General features: G+C 42.6%; 1 protein-coding gene across 1 annotated transcript in view; it reads left to right on the forward strand.

The window, feature by feature from the left end:
- LOC126237103 (inhibitor of Bruton tyrosine kinase) overlaps positions 1-21139 on the forward strand; it is a 125950-nt gene that overhangs the window by 36218 nt on the left and 68593 nt on the right. Inside the window, exons 5-9 of the mRNA XM_049946915.1 lie at positions 2595-2843; positions 11516-11646; positions 17001-17162; positions 17283-17550; positions 19962-20084. Of these exons, the coding sequence (XP_049802872.1) occupies positions 2595-2843; positions 11516-11646; positions 17001-17162; positions 17283-17550; positions 19962-20084 (933 nt within the window). The remainder of the gene's footprint in view (positions 1-2594; positions 2844-11515; positions 11647-17000; positions 17163-17282; positions 17551-19961; positions 20085-21139) is intronic.

Below are 21139 nucleotides of genomic sequence, written 5' to 3' on the forward strand. Positions count from 1 at the left end.
TCATTTCTGTTCTAGCTTAATGCAGATCCAGATTTTGGCTAGTAACTAGCCATTATCAGTGCAGTATTTCAGAGTTGTTACTCATGCCCTAGTACATCTGCACCACTTGTTCGGGCTCCTGTCACTGTTCATTAAAGAGTCTGATGAACTGTGACAGGAGTTCCCTGCTCTCTTTATCATTATGAAAATCTATCAGAGTCATTGAGTGCATTTCACTTTCCTAATTGAAGGTAATTTTTGAAATTTATTGGTTTTTTGGAGGATTTTATAAAGAATTCAATTGAATTGCTTGAAATATGATAGCTGTAAAATCCATAGGCACATGCTGTTGGCATTGTATAAAGAAAATGTTAAATATATTCATTTGTTGGAATGATTAAGGCCACTGTTTCTCTGAATGCAAGAGAGATTCTCGTTATTGAGTTAGCATGAAAAGTTGCAAATATTACACAAGTATTCTGAACCAACTGGAGGGATAATGAGGTGGAAAAAAACCTGAAATGCAAAAGAAGAAAAAATCAACTTGAATCAAAGCCTGAACCTGCTTACAAAGGTGCTGTGGCAGTGGGAGAGCAGAGATCTGAAGTACAGACTGCTGAAACGTCCTTGCTTTTTGTCACATTGACATGCTCAAAGTTGCACACATTCTTATAATTACAGAAATTCAAAATGTTTTGACTCAAAATATGTTATGGCAGTCATAGATGGTTATTTTGCAGCCCTAGAATCATATGCCAGGGATGCAATCTACTCACTGGAAAAACATTGGAAAATATCATTGTCTGGGAAAGCAAGTGCAATCTGTTATTTTCCAGCAGAGCACTTGCCATCATTATTCCCTAAATAATTTTACTGTATTTAATAATGCTGCTGCAGCTGTATTTTTCTTGTGTTGGTATCCTTTGAAAGAGGAAGAATTCTGTTTCAGCCGATTAAAAAAACCTGCACTTTTGGATGTTGCAGATTTGCTCCTGTTTTCAAACTGTGACTAACCATACCAACACAATTATGAAAACTGCATCCTTGCATTTGACTTCTTTGCAGTTTACTCTGCCAATTGTAATTTGATGACTTCAGTAGATTTTTGGTCAAAGGAAGTGGACTTCTCTTAAGTTAGCATATTCGTTGTCGTGCCTTTTCCTCTCATTTGCAGAATGATTACAAAACAAAAAGGGGTTATGTTCTTTCTCTCAGCCATCTCCTAAAATTTTCCATGTGTGTTTCTTAATCATTGATTTTTATGTACATTTATTTGTTATGCATTATCCACTGATCAGCCAGAGTATTATGACCACCTACGTAATAGCTGGTATGTCCACCTTTGGCACGGATGACAGCGGTGATGGGTCGTGGCATGGAAGCGGTGGGGCCTTGGAAGGTTGCTGAGGTAGATAGCACCACACTTGCACACAAGTCACCTAATTCCCGTAAATTCCTGGAAGTGAGCCGATGAGCTCTGACACCACATTCGATCACATCCCGATGTGTTTGATCGGTTTCAGATCTGGTGAGTGGGGGGGTCAGCACATAAATTGGAACTCGCTGATGTGTTCCTCAATTCACTCCATTGTACTCCTGGCCTTGTGACATGATGCATTATCTTGCTGAAAAATCACTGCTGTCGAGAAACGTGATGGTCACAAAAGGGTGCATGTGGTGTGCAACTTGTGATTGATATCACGTGGCTACCATGGTGCCATGCACGAGCTCCACTGGACCAGTGAATGCCCAAGTAAATGTGCCCCAGAGCACAGTGGAGCTATCACCAGCTTGTCTCTGTCCCGCGGCAGAGGTGTTGAGGAGCTGTTCCGCTGGAAGAGGATGGGTTCATGCCCTGCCATCGGCTTGATGATGAAGCAGGTATTGGGATTGAGCAGTCCATACAACACTGCCACTGCACCAATGTTCAGTGCCAATGGTCACATGCCCTTTTCAGTTGTAGTTGCTGATTTTGTGGTGTCAACATTTGCATATGCGTGGGTTGTTGGATGCAGAGGCCCATTCGGTGCACTGTGATCAGGCACACTTGTACTCTGCCCAGCATTAAACTGTGATGTTAGTTCTGCCACAGTTCGCCACCTGTCCTATTTTACCAGTATGCCCAGCCTATGATGTCCGACATATGTAGTGAGAGGTGGCCCCCCAACCCCTTGGTGTCTGGATGTGGTTTCACCTTGGTTTCGCCATGTGTTGAAGACACTAACCACTGCACTTGTTGGACATCGAGCAAGTCGAGCAGTTTCTGGAATGCTCATGCCAAGCCTCTGGGCCATCACAATCTGCTCTCGGTCAGACTCGGATAGATCGCACACCTTCCGCATTCTACACATAGGCAGCACGCTGACCGATACTATTTGCACTGTGGGTGTGTCTGACTAACAGTCACTCCTCACCAGGTGATGCTGCTATCGCATGGGGAAGTTCGTATGATAGTGGGTCCGTGGTCATAATGTGCTGCCTGATCAGTGTACATTGTTATATTGCTTATACTGTAACCATGAGATGTACGATTAAAGTTGTTTATTAGGCAGTACTCTTACAAGTTTGTTTACAAATATTTGCCATAAATAGGATATTTAATTTTTACTTTGTAGGTTTGGACATGTGGCTTGAATGCCTATCATCAGCTGGGACACATGCCACCACCTCCTCATTTACTATCTCCCAGGGAAGTGCCACAACGATACTGTCGCTTGCCAGGATCTGCACCACTCCGTGGTGTGTGTGCGGGACGTTTCCATACTGTGATGTGGGGAGAGAAAGGACTCCTCACTTGTGGTCTCCATGCGGGTCAGCTGGGCCATGTTAAAAGTCCAGAACACACTGTGTTGCAGCCCAGATTGGTACTTACTTGTATTAATGTAATCTGTGATACACTGCCTTAAGTGAAAATTGCAACACCTAGAAGTAGTGTACTTTTAGATTGTGAAATGTTCGTGGTAGGTAAAATACTACTATACTTCTATTGATTGTTGAAGTAGGACTAGTTGGTTTTCCTTAAGACTGATTTTTGTGTGTACTAGGCAGGTTGCAGGTAGATTCATGCAGACAGGAAGTCAATGGGCAGGTGAAAGTTGTGAACAGAGTGGCACAAGGTACAGCAGCTGTACAACTGAAAATCAGCCAAAGTAGTTCTGTCACAATACCACAATAGATTGCCCAGTAAATAATGTGCGAGTTATTGGAGCAATTAATACTATATGTGCATTTGTAGTAAATTGGTGATTTAATTTTTATCTTATCTTTTTAAATACTCATATTCACCTTCATCTTTTCAAATGTAGTGTGGGCAACTTGTACATGTGTGTACAGATTGATGTTATTTGGGCAGTATGTGCATATTTCTGAGTTTTATGTATGTGTAGTAAGTATAATCATATAGCTGTTCAGATTTTGGTCTGTAACGTGGTAACAAAACCAGTTACCATTGTTTTTGGTGTATATGTAGGATGACTTGAAAATGATCATTGTGGCTGAATATAGACTTTTATCTGATAATTCCAGTCAAATAAAGGAGAAAAAATGATTTCACTTAGTGACGCCAGATATAACGGGGATCTCATTTCATATCATTTAAACATCCTGAACAGACACTGTGACCCAATAGTTAAAGTGACCTTTTCCATGCTTTGAACATACAGCAACAGTGTTTCTGTGAGGAAATGATACATATGTGTTGCAGCAGCTTCTTTACCTCATAATGAGAATTAGTTCTGTGATAACAGCTACTCAGTAGTGGTTGTCATCGTTAACCTCTACAGACTGCTCGAGCTCCCCCAGGGGGTCCACAACTCTTTCGTGGATACGTGCATGGTGAGCATGGAACCCCGAGCTAGTGCGGCTCTCTTTCCTTACCGGGGTGCATACCTTCCTTTTCCACATCCTTCCCCGTCCCCCTCCGCCAGCCTCTTCCTTTCCCCTTCTCCACTTTGGGAGTATGTTTTGTGCCTATGTCTGGAGACGGACACTTGTAACTGTACGACATAGTTTCTCTTCTTTGCTCTCTATGCTGGAAAGTCCCTGTCCTCCCTTTGTCCTTCTTTTCCTTGCCTCTTCTCTTTACCCTCTTCTCCGCTGTGGCGTTCGAGACCTCTCTTCTTTCCTTTTCTTTGTTCCTCCCTTTCTCTTTCTTTCCTCCCTGTGCGTGTCTGAAAGTCAACCCATGCATAGCTGGTGATGGGGTGACGTGTAATTCCCTGCCACGGCTAGACAGGTAGGACATGTACATAACCCTGGTAAAGGCCAGGGCTAGGGAGGGGTGATTACCCGAGCAGGTACCTTTCGAATGTGACGATTGATCTGTCCATCCGTTTCTTGGGAGGTGTGACCTGAGGTGTGAACAATCACCTAAGGTGAGAGTGCCCTCAGAGAGGCCCCCCCATGAGGAAGGAGCGCACCATCGGAGATGCCGGTAATCATGGGGGATACTTTCGCAATGGTTTCCTCTACGTCTACAACTTCAACTTCTGCTCACAAGCGAAAGTTAGATGAGTCCCAGCCACAGACAATTATTCCATCAGTTCCACAGTTCCTAGTTGTTTCTCGGTCTGACGAAGGTCAAAACTTCTCCACAGTCAACCCTTTCATTATTCAGAAAGGTGTCAATGCAAGTGTTGCTCCCGATTACAAAATGGCACTTTGTTGTTAGTCAGTGCCCTCCAGGCTCAAAAATTGTTGTGAACTCCACTGCTACACACCTTCCCTGTCCGGGTGGACGTGCACTGCACTTTAAATTCATCACATGGGGTGGTTTATACAAGCTCATTCGACAGATTGTCCAACAAAGAAATTCTAAACTATCTGTCTAACCAGTGCGTAATGGCTGATGAAAAGGGTTGACAAGGACTTGGTACCAACCCATACTCTCTTCTTGACATTTGACAGAGTTCAACTTCCATCGAACATTAAAGTGAGGTATGAGATAATTTCAGTTTGCCCTTACATCCCCAACCCTCCACGTTGCTATCGGTGTCAGCAGCTTAAACATACCAGCCAGTCATGTTCCAACGTGGCCAAATGCTTTACATGTGGCAGGGATGCCCATTAGGGTGATTGTCCACCTCCATCCTCTCGTTGCGTCAACTGTATGGGCGACCATGCTGCTTCCTCTAGAGATTACACCATTTTTAAAGATGAACGAATTATTCAGGAAATCAGAGTGAAGGAAAAGGTGTCCACATTTGCTGCTCATAAGTTATTTGCGAGTTGAAAGCCCATTGTGCCCCCAACAGGTAAATATAGCACTGTCCTTGCATCTCCTCGGCCTACTAAGGAGGCAGCCACATAGACTTGCGATCTCACCTTTAGTGCCACAGTCAGATCGGCCAGCGCAAACATCGCCTGTTCAACATTCCCACTATCACCTGCTCACTCTACGGCTCACCCTTCATCAGCTCCTGCTAAATCATGAGCCCCAAAATCGGATGCCCCGGACTTCCAAAAAAGGGCCTACTCGCGAAGATTTTTTACTAATTCCGACTTCACATTCATCGATTCCTCCCTTATCTCGGCACCCTGTTTCCAAGAAGGCTCATATGAAACAAAGTTCCTCTTCTTCTCCACCATGGCATGTCTCATGTACAGCACCACCCGGTGGTAACCACCCTCGTCCATCTTCCGTGTCGCCAAGGCGCTCCGCTGGCGGCCTATCAACCAGCCAATAGCTGGTGGCAGGAGCTGTCCCCGAACAACCTATGGATCAGGATCTTCTGCCTTTGGCTGAATGCTGTTCCACACTGTTGGCCACCAGATCTCAGCAGTCGTTAAGTTGTCGGCAACTGTGGTAAGATTCTTCCCTTTTCTGTCCACCCAATGTTAATTAATCATTGGAATATCTGCGGCATTTGAGCCAACCAGGATGATTGTCCATCCTCTTATGATCCTACTCCTCGGTTGTCTTCGGTCTTCAGAAAATAAAGCTGCGTCTCCATGATCGCTTTGTTTTCTCTGATTTCCAGTCAGTCCAGGTTGATCTCCCTTCTGTTGATGGCACTCCGGCGCACGGGGGACTTAAGATTCTTCTCCATGATACTATCCATTATCACCCAATCCCCTTAAAACAGTTCCTTCCAAGCTGTCGCTGACCGTCTTTCCCTTTCTGGATACACCTTCTCTCTTTGTACCATATATATTCCATTGTCCACACTGATGGCAAGAGCTGAGCTCCTTCATCTCCTTGGTCAGCTCCTCCCCCCCCCCCCGCCCTCCTCTCCTCTCCTATTTACTTGCCCGCCAGGTTCTCTGTTGATTGACCTCTTCCAACAAGCGGATCTTGTTTGCTTCAATACTGGAGAACTTATATTTTTGTCTGCCTCCATGACAAATTTCTCTCATTTGGACCTTTCGATTGGTACTGTTCAGCTAGCTCGGCACTTTGAATGGTTCACTCTTGCTGATACACACTCGAGTGACCATTTTCCATGTGTCCTTCGATTACAGCCACAATTGTCATCTATGCGTACAAAACACTGGAAGTTTTCCCAAGCCAATTGGACATTTTTCTCCTCTCTAGCGTCATTCGATGACCGTCACTTTCCTAGCATCGACGATCAGGTCACTCATGTTACAGAAGTTATTCTTACAGCCGCAGAACATTCCATACCTCACACATCCGGTTTGCCCAGGTGGAACAAGGCGTGGCATGATGCAATACGCGAACGGAGACATGCTCTTCACATTTTCTGCCACCATCCTACTTTGGCCAACTGTATCCGCCATAAGCAGTTACCTGTGCGATGCTGTGGCATCATCCACGATGGCAAGAAGGCAAGCTGGGACTTCTTTACCAGCTTCTTTAACACCTTCACTCGATCCTCAATAGTTTGGAGTCAGATTTGACGATTATCTGGCATGTCTAGTTTCTCCCCGATCTCTGGGCTCACTGTTGCACATGATACCTTAGTGGACCCTCTCGCAATTTCTAACTCATTGGGTCAACACTTTGCTGAGATTTTGAGCTCTTCAGATTACCTGCCAGCCTTTCTCCCAAAGAAACATGCAACGGAAGTGTGACCTCTTGCTTTCTTCTCTCAAAACAGCGAAATTTATAATACTGTTTTCTCTATGCAAGAACTCCAACACGCACTCTCTTCTTCTCGCTCTTCCACCCCAGGACTGGATGGCGTCCACATCCAAATGTTGCTGCATTTATCATACCATAGTCTGCGTTAACTCCTTAGCCTTCGAATTTGGACCAATAGTACCTTTCCTAGAAGATGGTGGGAAGCTGTCATCATTCCTGTTCCGAAACCTGGAAAGGACAAACATCTCCTCTCTAGCTGTTGCCCCATATCTCTCACAAGTAGTGTATGTAAGGTTTTGGAGCATATGGTGAACTGCTGTTTAGCCTGGTGGCTGGAGTCCAGAAACCTTTTAACACCTGCCCAATGCGGTTTTCGAAAGCATTGTTCTGCAGTTGACCATCTCGTTGCTGTCTCCGCTTCTATCACGAACAATTTTCTCAGGAAACGCCAAATGGTAGCAATATTTTTTGATCTGGAGAGAGCATACGATACCTGTTGGAGGACAGGCATCCTCCGCACACTGTTTGCTTGGGGCTTTTGGGGTCGGGTATCCCTTAATATTCGTGGATTTATGACAGAGAGCACATTTAAAGTGCAGGTGAACACTAATCTCGCCCGTACTTTCTCCCAAAAAAAAAAAAAAAAGGGATGCCCCAGGGGTCTGTGCAAAGTGTTGTACTGTTTGCCATCACCATAAATCCAATTATGGATTGTCACCTTACTGATGTCTCGGGCTCCCTCTTTGTCGACAATTATGTGATCTTCTACAGCTCTCAACGAACCAGCCTTCTTGAACGATGTCTTCAAGGATGTCTCGATCGTCTCCACTCTTGGAGCACTGAAACTGGCTTCCACTTTTATCCCAGTAAGACCGTCTGTGTAAATTTTTGGCATGGTATGGAGTTTCCTCCGCCTTCCCTACAACTAGCCTCTGTTGACCTTCCATTCACAGACGTCGCTAAATTCTTGGGACTTATGTTTGACAGAAAACTGTGCTGGTCCTTTCATGTTTTCGGTTCGCTGTCTGCGATCCATCAACACCCTCCATGTTGTGAATGGTACCTCCTGGGGAGTGGACCGAGTGGTCCTTCTCCGCCTATATCGCACCTTAGTGCACTCAAAATTGGACTACGGAAGCATAGTTTACTCCTCTGCTTGGCCGTCTATTCTTCGCCGTCTCGGCCATGTCCACCACCGTGGAATTCGTTTAGCGTCTGGAGCTTTTTACACCAGTCCTGTGGAAAGCCTTTATGCTGAGACTGCTGAACCTCCGCTGTCCAATCGGCGAGCTGTCCTTCTGAGTCGTTAAGCTAGTCATCTTGTCTTCCATGCCTGATCATCCGCCCCATGCCCTTTTTTTCGACACCAGCTTAGAGTTAGGGTATGTAGGCTGCCCTTCCTCTCTACCACCACCGGGAGTCCACTTCTGTCATCTGCTACATTCTCTTTCCTTCCACTTCCCTAAAACTTTCTTGACAATTGCGGGTATGGCAACACCTTGGCTTCGCCCACGGACCTGCTTGCTCCCTGACATTTGTCAGCTTCCCAAGGATAGTAACACCCCCCCCCCCCTCCCATTGTTTGTCAGGCATTTGCTGCTCTATACGCACAAATGGAGGATGCCACATTTATTTACACTTACGGCTCAAAAACATCATTTGGTGTTGGGAGTGCCTATATTGTTGGCGACACACCTATTAGATTTCGGCTTTCCGACCAGTGTTCAGTTTTTACTGCGGAGCTTTACGCTGTTCTCCAGGCTGTCCAATACATCCGTCACCATAAGCGGATACAGTATATTATATCCTTGGATTTGCTCAGTTCTTTTCTCGGCCTCCAAGCTCTTTATCCTGTCCACCCTCTGGCCCACCAGATTCAGGACTGCCTCCACTTGGGGAGGCGTATGTAGCATTCCTCTGGATCCCAGGGCACATTCGTATCCGTGGAAACGTGGTAGCTGATACAGTGGCGAAGGCTGCAGTCTCTCTTCCTTGGCCCACTGTTTGCATGGTTCCCTTTGCTGATCTACAGAGTGTTTTATGTCGTGTTGCTCTTTTATGGCACACACATTGGTCTATACTTCCCGATAATAAATTGCGGGACATGAAACCTCTTCCCTGTACTTCCCGACCTCGTCATCGGGAGGAGGTAATTTTAATTAGACTTCAGATAGGGCACTGTCTTTTTAGTCACTGACATCTTTTAAGTGGCGATCCTCCCCCGCTTTGTCCCCACTGCTCTGAACCATGGACGGTGAGACACCTTTTACTTCAGGGCCCCTATTTTACTCCACTACGCATCTGTTTACAGCTGTTGCCTGATACACTCCTGGAAATGGAAAAAAGAACACATTGACACCGGTGTGTCAGACCCACCATACTTGCTCCGGACACTGCAAGAGGGCTGTACAAGCAATGATCACACGCACGGCACAGCGCACTCACCAGGAACCGCGGTGTTGGCCGTCGAATGGCGCTAGCTGCGCAGCATTTGTGCACCGCCGCCGTCAGTGTCAGCCAGTTTGCCGTGGCATACGGAGCTCCATCGCAGTCTTTAACACTGGTAGCATGCCGCGACAGCGTGGACGTGAACCGTATGTGCAGTTGACGGACTTCGAGCGAGGGCATGTAGTGGGCATGCGGGAGGCCGGGTGGACGTACCGCCGAATTGCTCAACACGTGGGGCGTGAGGTCTCCACAGTACATCGATGTTGTCGCCAGTGGTCGGCGGAAGGTGCACGTGCCCGTCGACCTGGGACCGGACTGCAGCGACGCACGGATGCACGCCAAGACCGTAGGATCCTACGCAGTGCCGTAGGGGACCGCACCGCCACTTCCCAGCAAATTAGGGACACTGTTGCTCCTGGGGTATCGGCGAGGACCATTCGCAACCATCTCCATGAAGCTGGGCTACGGTCCCGCACACCGTTAGGCCGTCTTCCGCTCACGCCCCAACATCGTGCAGCCCGCCTCCAGTGGTGTCGCGACAGGCGTGAATGGAGGGACGAATGGAGACGTGTCGTCTTCAGCGATGAGAGTCGCTTCTGCCTTGGTGCCAATGATGGTCGTATGCGTGTTTGGCGCCGTGCAGGTGAGCGCCACAATCAGGACTGCATACGACCGAGGCACACAGGGCCAACACCCGGCATCATGGTGTGGGGAGCGATCTCCTACACTGGCCGTACACCACTGGTGATCGTCGAGGGGACACTGAATAGTGCACGGTACATCCAAACCGTCATCGAACCCATCGTTCTACCATTCCTAGACCGGCAAGGGAACTTGCTGTCCCAACAGGACAATGCACGTCCGCATGTATCCCGTGCCACCCAACGTGCTTTAGAAGGTGTAAGTCAACTACCCTGGCCAGCAAGATCTCCGGATCTGTCCCCCATTGAGCATGTTTGGGACTGGATGAAGCGTCGTCTCAGGCGATCTGCACGTCCAGCACGAACGCTGGTCCAACTGAGGCGCCAGGTGGAAATGGCATGGCAAGCCGTTCCAGAGGACTACATCCAGCATCTCTACGATCGTCTCCATGGGAGAATAGCAGCCTGCATTGCTGCGAAAGGTGGATATACACTGTACTAGTGCCGACATTGTGCATGCTCTGTTGCCTGTGTCTATGTGCCTGTGGTTCTGTCAGTGTGATCATGTGATGTATCTGACCCCAGGAATGTGTCAATAAAGTTTCCCCTTCCTGGGACAATGAATTCACGGTGTTCTTATTTCAATTTCCAGGAGTGTATATCTTCCATTTTAGCAGATGACACGCGCTCACCGAACGCGTCCTCGAGTTTATCAGTGTCAGTGAGATGACATCGGGCATTTGAAGCTCTTTTTTGGGAAAAACAATCCCCGCCTCCCCCCCCCCCCCATCCCCCCATTTCTATAGTGGTTTTCTAAGCTTTCCTTCTGTTTTTAGTTTCCCCCTTTTGAGTTTCGCTCCCATTGCTGCTGATTTCCCATTCGGTACCTTTCCCTAAGCCACAGAACAGGTGCTTATGACCGTAGCAGTTTTGCATCCTATAACCGTAAAAAGAAAAAAAAGAAGACTGCTCATGTACACTCACACACTTAACAGGGGGGACCATGCAACTAACAGCGCCTGCTGCACAACTTTGGAGATGTTGTCAAAGTGTCACCCACTCATGAGCTGACAGTGAGAAAATGCACTGATGTCATATGCCTTCTCCATTATGCAGTCGGCTGTTATTCTAGAGGCCAATACAATGTCTGAGAATTGCCTAGTAACCTGATAACACAAAACTTTTTTGTTTCACATGGCTGTTTCACCAACAGTTCTCTCTTCCTAATTAAATTGTCCATAAGTGTTATTTGTTTTAAGGGTAACTTGCATAATTAAATTTATTATCAATTCATTATATCTGGGTTTTGTGAGGTTTCATAATTGGCAGTGTATCTTCTGTTGTCCTCCATATCAGAATTAAATGTGCTATGAAACTTTATATGTTTTCATCTTTATTTGTTCAGGTGTCTGCAATGAATCACAAAGAATGTGAAATAATCCTGGTGGCAGCAAGTGATGGCGCTACAGTTGTGGCTACAAAGAAAGGAGATGTTTATGTTCTCCACGAGTACCAGTGCCGTAAAATTGCCTCTAGGTATTTATTTCTTGTACAGTTTTAATTTAGCAACTGAAATTTCAATAACTAATTATGGTCCTGTTAAGACATGTCACATATAGTAGAGTGATTATATTCTTCTGAAACAGCTGCCTCTGTCTTGTTAAAAACTTTACAAAAATTTCCTTCTTATTAAATCCATACATCACTCACCACTCTCTTGTGCACCAAAACTTGTCATTTGTCATTTGTAATTTGTAATTTGTTTCTTTATTGCTTTTATACCTTCTGAAGCCTGTTGACTCCTACCCTTGAGTCCGTAAGCTTCATCGTAATGGATTATGAAAAGTTTGCCATTTACCTTGAAGTCTTATTCTTTCTTCCATTTTTCAGAGCAACCTGTTCCATTTAAGGATGAAAGTTGTCTGACTATTAAACAGCTTCACAAAAAATTACTTCTGCTGTGTTGTGTGCTGCATATACTGGTTTATAAAATGAAACTTTAGTCCCTCCCTCCCTCCCTCCCCCCTCCCTCCCCCCCTCCCTCTCCCCCTCCTTCCCTCTCCCCCTCCCTCCCCATGCCAAGCTCACCACTAGTCACAGGCAGAACACTATTGAATATTTGATAGTATATGATATTACTTCTTCTGATAAGTATGGTTTACTTTCGTAATGACTTAATCACTTTACAAAAGCCATTGAAAGTTAGTATTTACAAGCTTTATTGTTACGAGTATATTTTGTATTTTGTGACTTGCTCTTCTAAGACAACAGCTATTTATTACGCCTCAACGTGAAACAAAAGTCCATAAGTTCACACTAAAAGAATTTGCACAAATAATTTACTGTGCAAACAGATTAACACTCAGCATACCAGAAAATCTGTATAGCATTGCCCACCAGTTGGGCCTCTCTGCCATGTTGTTTAAATTGACTTAAACTGATGCTTTTTTGACTGCTTATGATGTGAATTACTTTTGAGTTATAAATACTTTTAAAACTATTTTATTTATGTTTAAATTTTAAAAACACAGTTTGTATACTTTGCTGGTGGCTTTTAATCTTTCGTGCAAATTTGCTCAGGGTCTACAGACAATAGCAGGATGTTCCAAGCATACAGGTTTGGTGCACATGTAACATGTAATTCGACTTTTTCTATCATTCTTCTCTACACAACATGCACATCTTCTCCTTTTCTTAACTGGTGGTTTCGCTACCCCCAGTGAATCTGGTCCTTCTAATCAATTCATTGACTTCTTTGCCCCTACTTGTTGCTTCTCAAATTGACACTGAAAGGCTGCAATTTTTTTTAAAGCCAGTATCAATCAAGTTACATATCCATTCAGTACACTTATGTCGATCATGTTGAAGAAAACCACCAGTGGCCAGCGCCTTGTTTTGCTTTTCAGTCTGTAGGATTGCGTCTTCTGTTCCACGGTGTCAACACTGCCCTTTGTGGCATTGTATGCTATTGTAACTTTGGGCTTGTTTACATGTGGTGGTTTGTCATGAAGAGAGCTAAGGATGATAACAACTGTGTTTTTCTTAGGAACATAAGAGGCTATCATCAGATTGTAAGATTTTTTGACAGCTAATAATGAGCTGAATCAGGAGATGTAAGAAAATTATCAGAGGCGATATTGTGTAGGCTTTTCAACTTCAGTCACCAGGTAATTCACAACATTCTCTCCAAGTCGCACTGCTCTGGTTTCTTCCTCCTTCCCCAAATACTCTTTCATCTTCCAGCAGTAGCTTGTTTTAGTACTGTCACAAATTGCCCAGAACTTTATTACATATACCAAGTTTTGATGGGATGTATTGTTGAAATGGACAGCAACCTCGAAGTGTGAACAACTGTTCATCTACGGTCATGCACCATCCTGGAATTTAGACATCCATAAGGGTAATTCCCACACCTCAGAAACGTCTCTGATTGGTTTGTCACTTTGCCTATGACAAAGCAGCAGCCCGTCATGAACAAAGTGCAACACACTCAGATAAGCATGGAAGTGGTTGCGAGACATAATTTTATTGAACAGTGGTCAGTCATTCTCAACATTCCTAAGCTGATTGATATCTTCGTTTCTTGACGTGTCTCAGAACGCCAAGAAAATGTATATATAGACAGACAAACGCATGTACGCACAAGTCAGCCTTACTTGTTGGTCTAGATATACACTATGTCAGAGGGGGATACATGAAAGAACAACAAAAAACAAGATGTCTCATTATCACTGTTCCTAATTGAATAACTTGTAGGTCCCTGGTCTTTTTTCAATATGTCCTTTTTGCTCTGTCTACCAGAAGTTCCAGCTTGAGGAGCTGTAGCCCATATTTTATTCCCATTAGAAAAACAAGATGTTACACTCGGCTGAATTTGCACTGAATTGTTGTTCTTCATCTCCATGAATTGACTCTTTGTGATCATCTTTACGTAATTCTGAATTGTCAGCAACATCTACCTCATTATCTTCATCATTTCTGGAAAATTCACATTCACTAGATGGGTTTTCAAAATCAAAAGACTGTTTCAACAGTTCCCTTGTCTCCTCATCTGATAGTTCTCTTCTCCATAACATTTTCAGTTTTTAGAACAGACAACTGTTATGAAATAATGCACCAAAATAAACATGTACTTACCACAAGGAGGACTGTTGAACACTGAAATAACAGCATGAGTCAACAGTGGCAAATGACGTAATAGATGCTGTGCTGATAGACATCTGGTTGTTGAAAAATTGCTTGTAACAGCATGGGCCATATGGGAGGAAACGTCCAACACTGTAACACAAAGTCATAACTAAATTTTTATCATATTTCTCAAAAATTATGACTAACCTGACAAATTATGAAAAGTCATAAAATTTCATTAAAATAAAATCTATAGTCACTAATAGAGAAGATACTAAACATAAAGAATGTGACTCTGTGGCCCTATGGTAGGTAAAGGGTTGAACTGAATACAGGCCAGTGGCCATGTGGTAACACAGGTGTGGTGATATTGAAAGATGGTGATCGAAACAATCACCATACTTAGTTACTTTGCTTGGATGAATAAGTAAATCAGTCCTTGGGAGCCAAAGTGTAACGTCACCCTAGCAGTCTCATATGTAGGCCTGTTTGACTTGGGCAACAGTAATAGCAATCCACTTTGTTATCTGGCAGAATCTGTAAATGTATTAGTGATGAATAGGGAACCATTGGTTGGATTGGAGTATGGTGTCAGCTGACTCTGAAGAGAATGACAAGAGCTCATGGCCACTCTGGCTAAAATCAGCTGGCTAGATGGCTTCTTGTAACTGGTCAGCTGGAGATACTATGTTTTCCTTACTGATAGTGCCCTCACCAGACATACTTGATGACACTTGTTGATAGGTTTTTGCCTTCCATCAATATTTCTGGCAGGCTTACAAGAATACGTATATGGTTAACCACTATGTAGCATTAACAAAGTTTGTGTGCTCTGGAATGCATATTTATGCTACTCTAGGCCCTAGATGATCTACGAAACATGGTGTAAACATGGAAGGATATTCAGGAATTAAAACAAATAACAGCTGTTTTCGCTTGTGACCAGGAAGGACACTATGTATAAAAGGTAGTAGTACTTTAGTGTTTGCAAGACACATGAGAAATAAACTATTGTCAAATAATTGTTGATGAAGTCTGAACTCCATTAAATTTAAGAGGTCTCAGTGTAGGCGTAGAACTTCTTACATTTCACAATTTTGAAATGTGTTTGGTAGTCTACAGTATTATTTGCAGCAGAATATCAGCAGTTTTAGTCTGTGTAATGAAAAGATAATATTTTCTAGTGTGAATCATGAACTCAGTGAGCCTAAAAAGAAAGTATTTACATCTGAAGAACAGCCAACAGCTCTGTCAATGTTCCAACCAGGCACTTCCTACGCTGCCTTACAATATTAAAAAGTTGAAATTTTTTTTAAAGAATAAATATAATCACATGTAAATGATACAGTCTTGTTAGTATAACAAATATTCTGTCTCTCTTTGAATCATGCCATAAAAATTAAACATAGCTATGTAAGAGGCGTGTTTTTTAAGTAAGGTCTGTTTTGTTGTAGACACTAGTAGTTTGCACACATACTGCAACGAGTGCGTGCATCGTGTACTGGCATGCCTTGGGAACAACTGCGCTCAGTTTCAGCTCTGTAGCTAACCTGTACAGTTCTGTTGTGTGCGCTTTCAAAATGTTTAAGACTATCATCTCGTCTGCTGCGTGAAAGGTTCGCTCAGTGATGCGGTTTTTGTCAGCAAGGAACCTGTCTGCTGTAGAAATTCATCAACAGATTTGTGAAGTGTGCAGTGATACTGTTATGAGTGAAAGCAAAGTGTGTAATTGGGTAAGAGAATTCAAAGATGGCCGTGAAAACGTCCATGAAGAGGACCACTCCGGTCACCCTTCTTTGATTACAGATGATTTGGTGGCTTCAGTTGAAGCGAAGATTCGTGAGAATAGGCACTTCACAATAACAGGTCTCTCAAACGAATTTCCTGACATGTCAGTGCTTTACAACATTGGGTGTTCAGAAACAATGTTTAGGAAACTGTGCTCCTGTTGGGTCCTGAAACTCCTAACAGAGGATCACACAAACCAAAGATTTGACTGTGCGATGAAGTTCTTGAGTCGTTACCAAGAAGGAGGTGACAGCTTCTTGAGTCAGATCATAACTGGAGATGAAACAAGGGTTTCACATATCATGTCCAAATCGAAGCAACAGAGCATGGAATGGACACACACACACACACACACCTGTAAAAGTGAAGGCCAAACAGACTCTGCCCCAGTAGGCATGGTGTTTCGTTGGTCGACTTCATGCAGCGAGGAACCACTCAAACCCAGAGAAAGCTACGCAGAGCGATTCAAAACAAAAGATGTGGCGTGATGCAAGACCTCACACTGCAGGTCAGACCCGCAATTTATTGGTCAGTTTTGGCTGGGAAGTTTTAGGCCACACACCCTACATTCCTGATCTTGCACCAAGCGATTACCATCTGTTCCTCCACCTCAAACACCACCTCAGTGGCAACCGTTACAATGATGACGATGGCGACATGAAAATGGAAGTGAGCTCTTGGTTATCGGAGCAGGCGGCAAGTTTTTATAAAGAGGGTATTTTAAAATTTGTTGAGAGGTATGATACGCGTTTAAACAAACTTGGTAACTATGTCGAAAAATAGTGAAGTATGTACTTTCTTAAAATAAATTTACTTTTTGGAAATAACCTTTCAATCTGTACTTATGTTCAAACGGACCTTACTTAAAAAACACTCCTCGTATAACATACTCTGGTTTCAGCTGGACATTTTCAGTTTTGTAGATTGTAGCAGCTTTCATCACTGTTGAACAACGTTTTGCTTTATTAACTTAGGCAGCTGGGAATCACAAAGTTGTCTGTGATAGGAGGACACTTGGATGCACATGTAGACAGCAATGTTCTCATGGACAAAGGTGGTGAAGAGTTGAAAGTAGCTGCACTCTCTGATAGAGGAACTGTCTTAGTATGGCAAGAGTCGGCACCACAACTTTCCCGGTAAGTTTTGAAAGCTCTGCAAAATTTGAAATGAAGTATGAAATATGCTATAGTAGCGTGATTACTGGCAAGAAATGGAAAGGACATTGGCACATACTAATTTTGTGTATTGTTTTGCAGCTGTATTTTTGTGATAAACCGTCCACTAGAGGTTGCCGATTTTGTGGCTAATCGCAGTCAGTTGCTGTTTGTTACTAAAGATGGTGAAGCATTTGAGGGTGAAGTAAAGATGAGAAAAGGCAGAAAAAATGTACCTGACAATAACAAGCAAGTCAATGGCATACATGAAGAACCAAGAGAATTTGTGAAAATAAGACGACTACCTCATGTGCATCGGGGAGTAAGCGTTGCTTCAGATGTGAAAGGGAGGAATTTTGCCATTATACAGGTAGGTTTGGCAGAGAGAAATATATCTAAGAGGGGGAGAGAGGGGGGAGGTGTAAATAATTTAAGGAATAAAGGTACTTAGTCTCTGAATAGTAGGGGCTCTTGTTGTCAGCAAGCACATAAACAAGACTGAGAATTTGGCTCTGAAAAAGGATCTCCCAGTCTTGTTTATAAGATTTTCGACAAGACGGTGCCTGTACTATTCGATGAATTGTTGCTTTTACCGCTTGAAGTATAAACAGCATGTCATTGCATATCTGTCTTTGATAAGTGCAAGGGCACTGTTTTCTGTTGTTCTGTCTTAAATATTCTACTTTTGTGTGTTTCTATGGTACTTATTCTACATTTTGTATTTTTAATATTATTTTTGCTGTAAGTTTTTTTTTATAGTATTGTTAGTTTTGTGATAGAAAAGCTTGAAGGATTATTATAAGGAAATAAATGACTGAGCCATCAAATGGCACTAAAACCAAAAGCCCATCAGTCATGAGTGAAACCTGCCATCATCTAGTGACTGAAATCTTGTCCTTTGGAAAGTGTTGTTTGCTGTACTGACAAGAAGACCACATGGCAATTGTAGTTTGTATTTTCTGTTTTTAATATTTATGGTATGTGAAACTTAGAACTCAAACATGTCACCCAAAGCTGTTTGATGCAGTCTTGGAAATGCTGTTGAAAATAGACTTTGAAGTTTTCCAAGTGTTGTTAATTCTGCAAATCAAGTTTGGTTTTTTGTGGGCTGTGTGGCTCTGTGCTAGAGTGCTAGTCTGCCACGTTGAGGCATCAGGGTTTTCCCAGCCAAGGCAAATTTTTAGACAAAGTTGCATGTAGTACAAGCACTTAAGTGATGATTAATAAAAGATCAGTAATTAATAGGTTGTATTTGCAATGAAAACTAGATTATCGTGGGATATGTAATTAACAAAAAGAACATTCATTTGTCATAAAAATGACACTGTCAATATTAGGAAAAGGATAGTTTGCTGCTAGTGATACAGTGGAGATGTTGAATCACAGACAGGCTCAACAAAAAGACTTCTAGACAAGTGAGCTAAGTAAAAAAAAAAAACACACACACACACACACACACACACACACACACACACACACACACACACACACACGTTCACTGTCTCTGGTCAGCCAGACAGTGTGTGTGTGTGTGTGTGTGTGTGTGTGTGTGTGTGTGTGTGTGTCTTTACTATAGAAGAATGGTTGAAGGAGAAGGAAGAACGTTGAAGGAAAAGGAGTGGAGAAGTCTAAAAAAAGGGTAGATTTCAGGAAAGTCACCCAGAACCGCAGATCGGTGGTTTTCTTCTCATCCTGTTGAAAAAATTAACTTTATATGTTTCACTTTTCTTGGAAATCATTGTAGAACATGCACCTTTATTTAAAATTCTGCGTTGGCAAGGAATGGAACCCAGGCCACTAACAGAGTAATGAAGGCGCTACCACAAGGCCACGCCACCTGTCAAAAAGCTGACCATACTTTAGGGCACTAAAGACGTTCAAAGTCATTTTTCTTTACATGTTTTGAGAGTCATATTGGAATGCTTTGGGTGATTGGTATTTAAGTTTTGAACTTCATGACTATAATTATAAAACAACAAAAAATAAGATTGTCATGTGGTCTTAGGATGAGTTAAACATTCTATCACACGGATTGCCAGGAGGTGTAGGTTTCCTTACACTGAAGCATTTTAAAAGCTTTTCCTCTAAAATAAAACTGATTTTTAAAGAAAACACTGAATGTTAGATTTAAAAATTAATCCATTAACTACCCCTAAGAACATATTAGTGTGCTGCTCACAGCATACTATTTTGCTAAGCTTTTATACAAAATTTTATTTTGATACCAGGACAAAATTTATACAGGGTGTTTCAGAAGTGATGGTCAATATTCAGGGATGTGGCAGGAATGATCATCCAAAACAAAGTCGAGTAAACTTGGACTCCAAAGCGCATACCTTAAGAGCAGTTCTTGATCTCAGACACTGTGGAACAAATCTCTTTTACTGCAAGCTCTTTGCTTTCCATATTTTGGGAAGTGGTAGTATGGACCAAAACAAGAAAAAAGTCTAGTAAACATTTGTTCTAAAATGCATACCTTAAGAGCTATGAGCACTTTTTCATCTTCACTACTTTGAAACACAACTCGTCTAATAAACAAGTGCTCATAATTTTTAAGGTATGTATTTTACAGCACATTTTTACTAGACATTTTTTTCCTTGTTTTGGTCCAGTTTCAAATGATCATTCTTGTCTTTTCCCTGAATAATATTCACCATCACTTTTGAAACACTGTGTGTGTGTGTGTGTGTGTGTGTGTGTGTGTGTGTGTGTTTTCCTTCCTTCCTTCCCCTAGTCCCTTCCTTGCACTGAACATGATATTTGTCATTTCTGATTTTTCAGGTACACCCAAAAGCAGCTTTATTAGAATGTCCCCAAGTTACAACCAATGAAATGAAAGAGCAAATGCTCAATTTATTACAGACTGCCCATTCTGAAGATCTTATTCATGATGTCATATTTCAGGTCAGTACTAATGTATTACTTAGTGAGGTACGGTGTGGTAAGGTGTATGAGCAGTTTACCTTTCCAGAATTTAAATAATCTAAGAGATGGAAAAATTCCCCCCAAATTTTTATTGTGCTTTATATTCAATATCTGGAAGTTTTAGTTTTGAAACTGCAGTGTTACAAAAATTGTTTTCAAATAGATTGCAATATAACCTCAATTGACTGAACTGATGGAACATTCAGATCAGAATGCTTGTACTTTCTTATTCTTATGTTGCACATTACTGGCAGTTCACACTGTAGTGTTCAGATCTTTTCAGTGTCCTAACTTGATACCCAGAGAATAGATGTCATTAATTTTCCGGATTTGGACTCCATTTTGAAATACTTTTATGCCATTACACCAATTTAAATTTATATCTGTTATTGAGTTTGGTCCCTGAATTATTTAGCTACGTGAGATCTTTCCTTTGTAAGCATTTAAACTTTGTGCAATTCCAGATTTTGCAAGTAAGTCAGTCTGACTGAAGACATAACATAGAACATTGGGGGATATTTTTGTGTTGCACATTTTATTATTATATTCAAGGCAATCTGTCCACCTATTGGCCAGAATATTTCTCAGAACACAATCTGTGTGTTCTGGCTGACTGATTTATCATGCATTGGTAATTGGTGAATACAGACCTCTTGGCTTGAAAAAATTACCAGTTTAGCTTTTATAATTGAATTGGCGAGCTGGAAAAGGCCTCATGACTCAAAGTAAATTTTTCACGACACCATAAAACTGTTACTATGCCACGGGTCTAAGCAAGGTGTTGTGGAGTTGCTATGTTGCATTGGCCCCAGGGTGAAACAATATATACCATTACAACATACTGTAGCCATTGAGTGTGGTCAGTAATCCTGTTTGAATCTACTGCAATGATTCTTTTTCAAACCTGACTATGTTGATGAAGCAACTGTGCTATGAGAGTAAAGGTTTATTCGTACTGCACCCAGAATGAGACCACAATCGAAATGGGTTTGCTTCATTTATATCTTGTCTGTTCTTCAGTGGTGACTGGCAGT

Source organism: Schistocerca nitens, chromosome 2 (genome assembly GCF_023898315.1).
Source record: "Schistocerca nitens isolate TAMUIC-IGC-003100 chromosome 2, iqSchNite1.1, whole genome shotgun sequence".
Taxonomy (NCBI): domain Eukaryota; kingdom Metazoa; phylum Arthropoda; class Insecta; order Orthoptera; family Acrididae; genus Schistocerca; species Schistocerca nitens.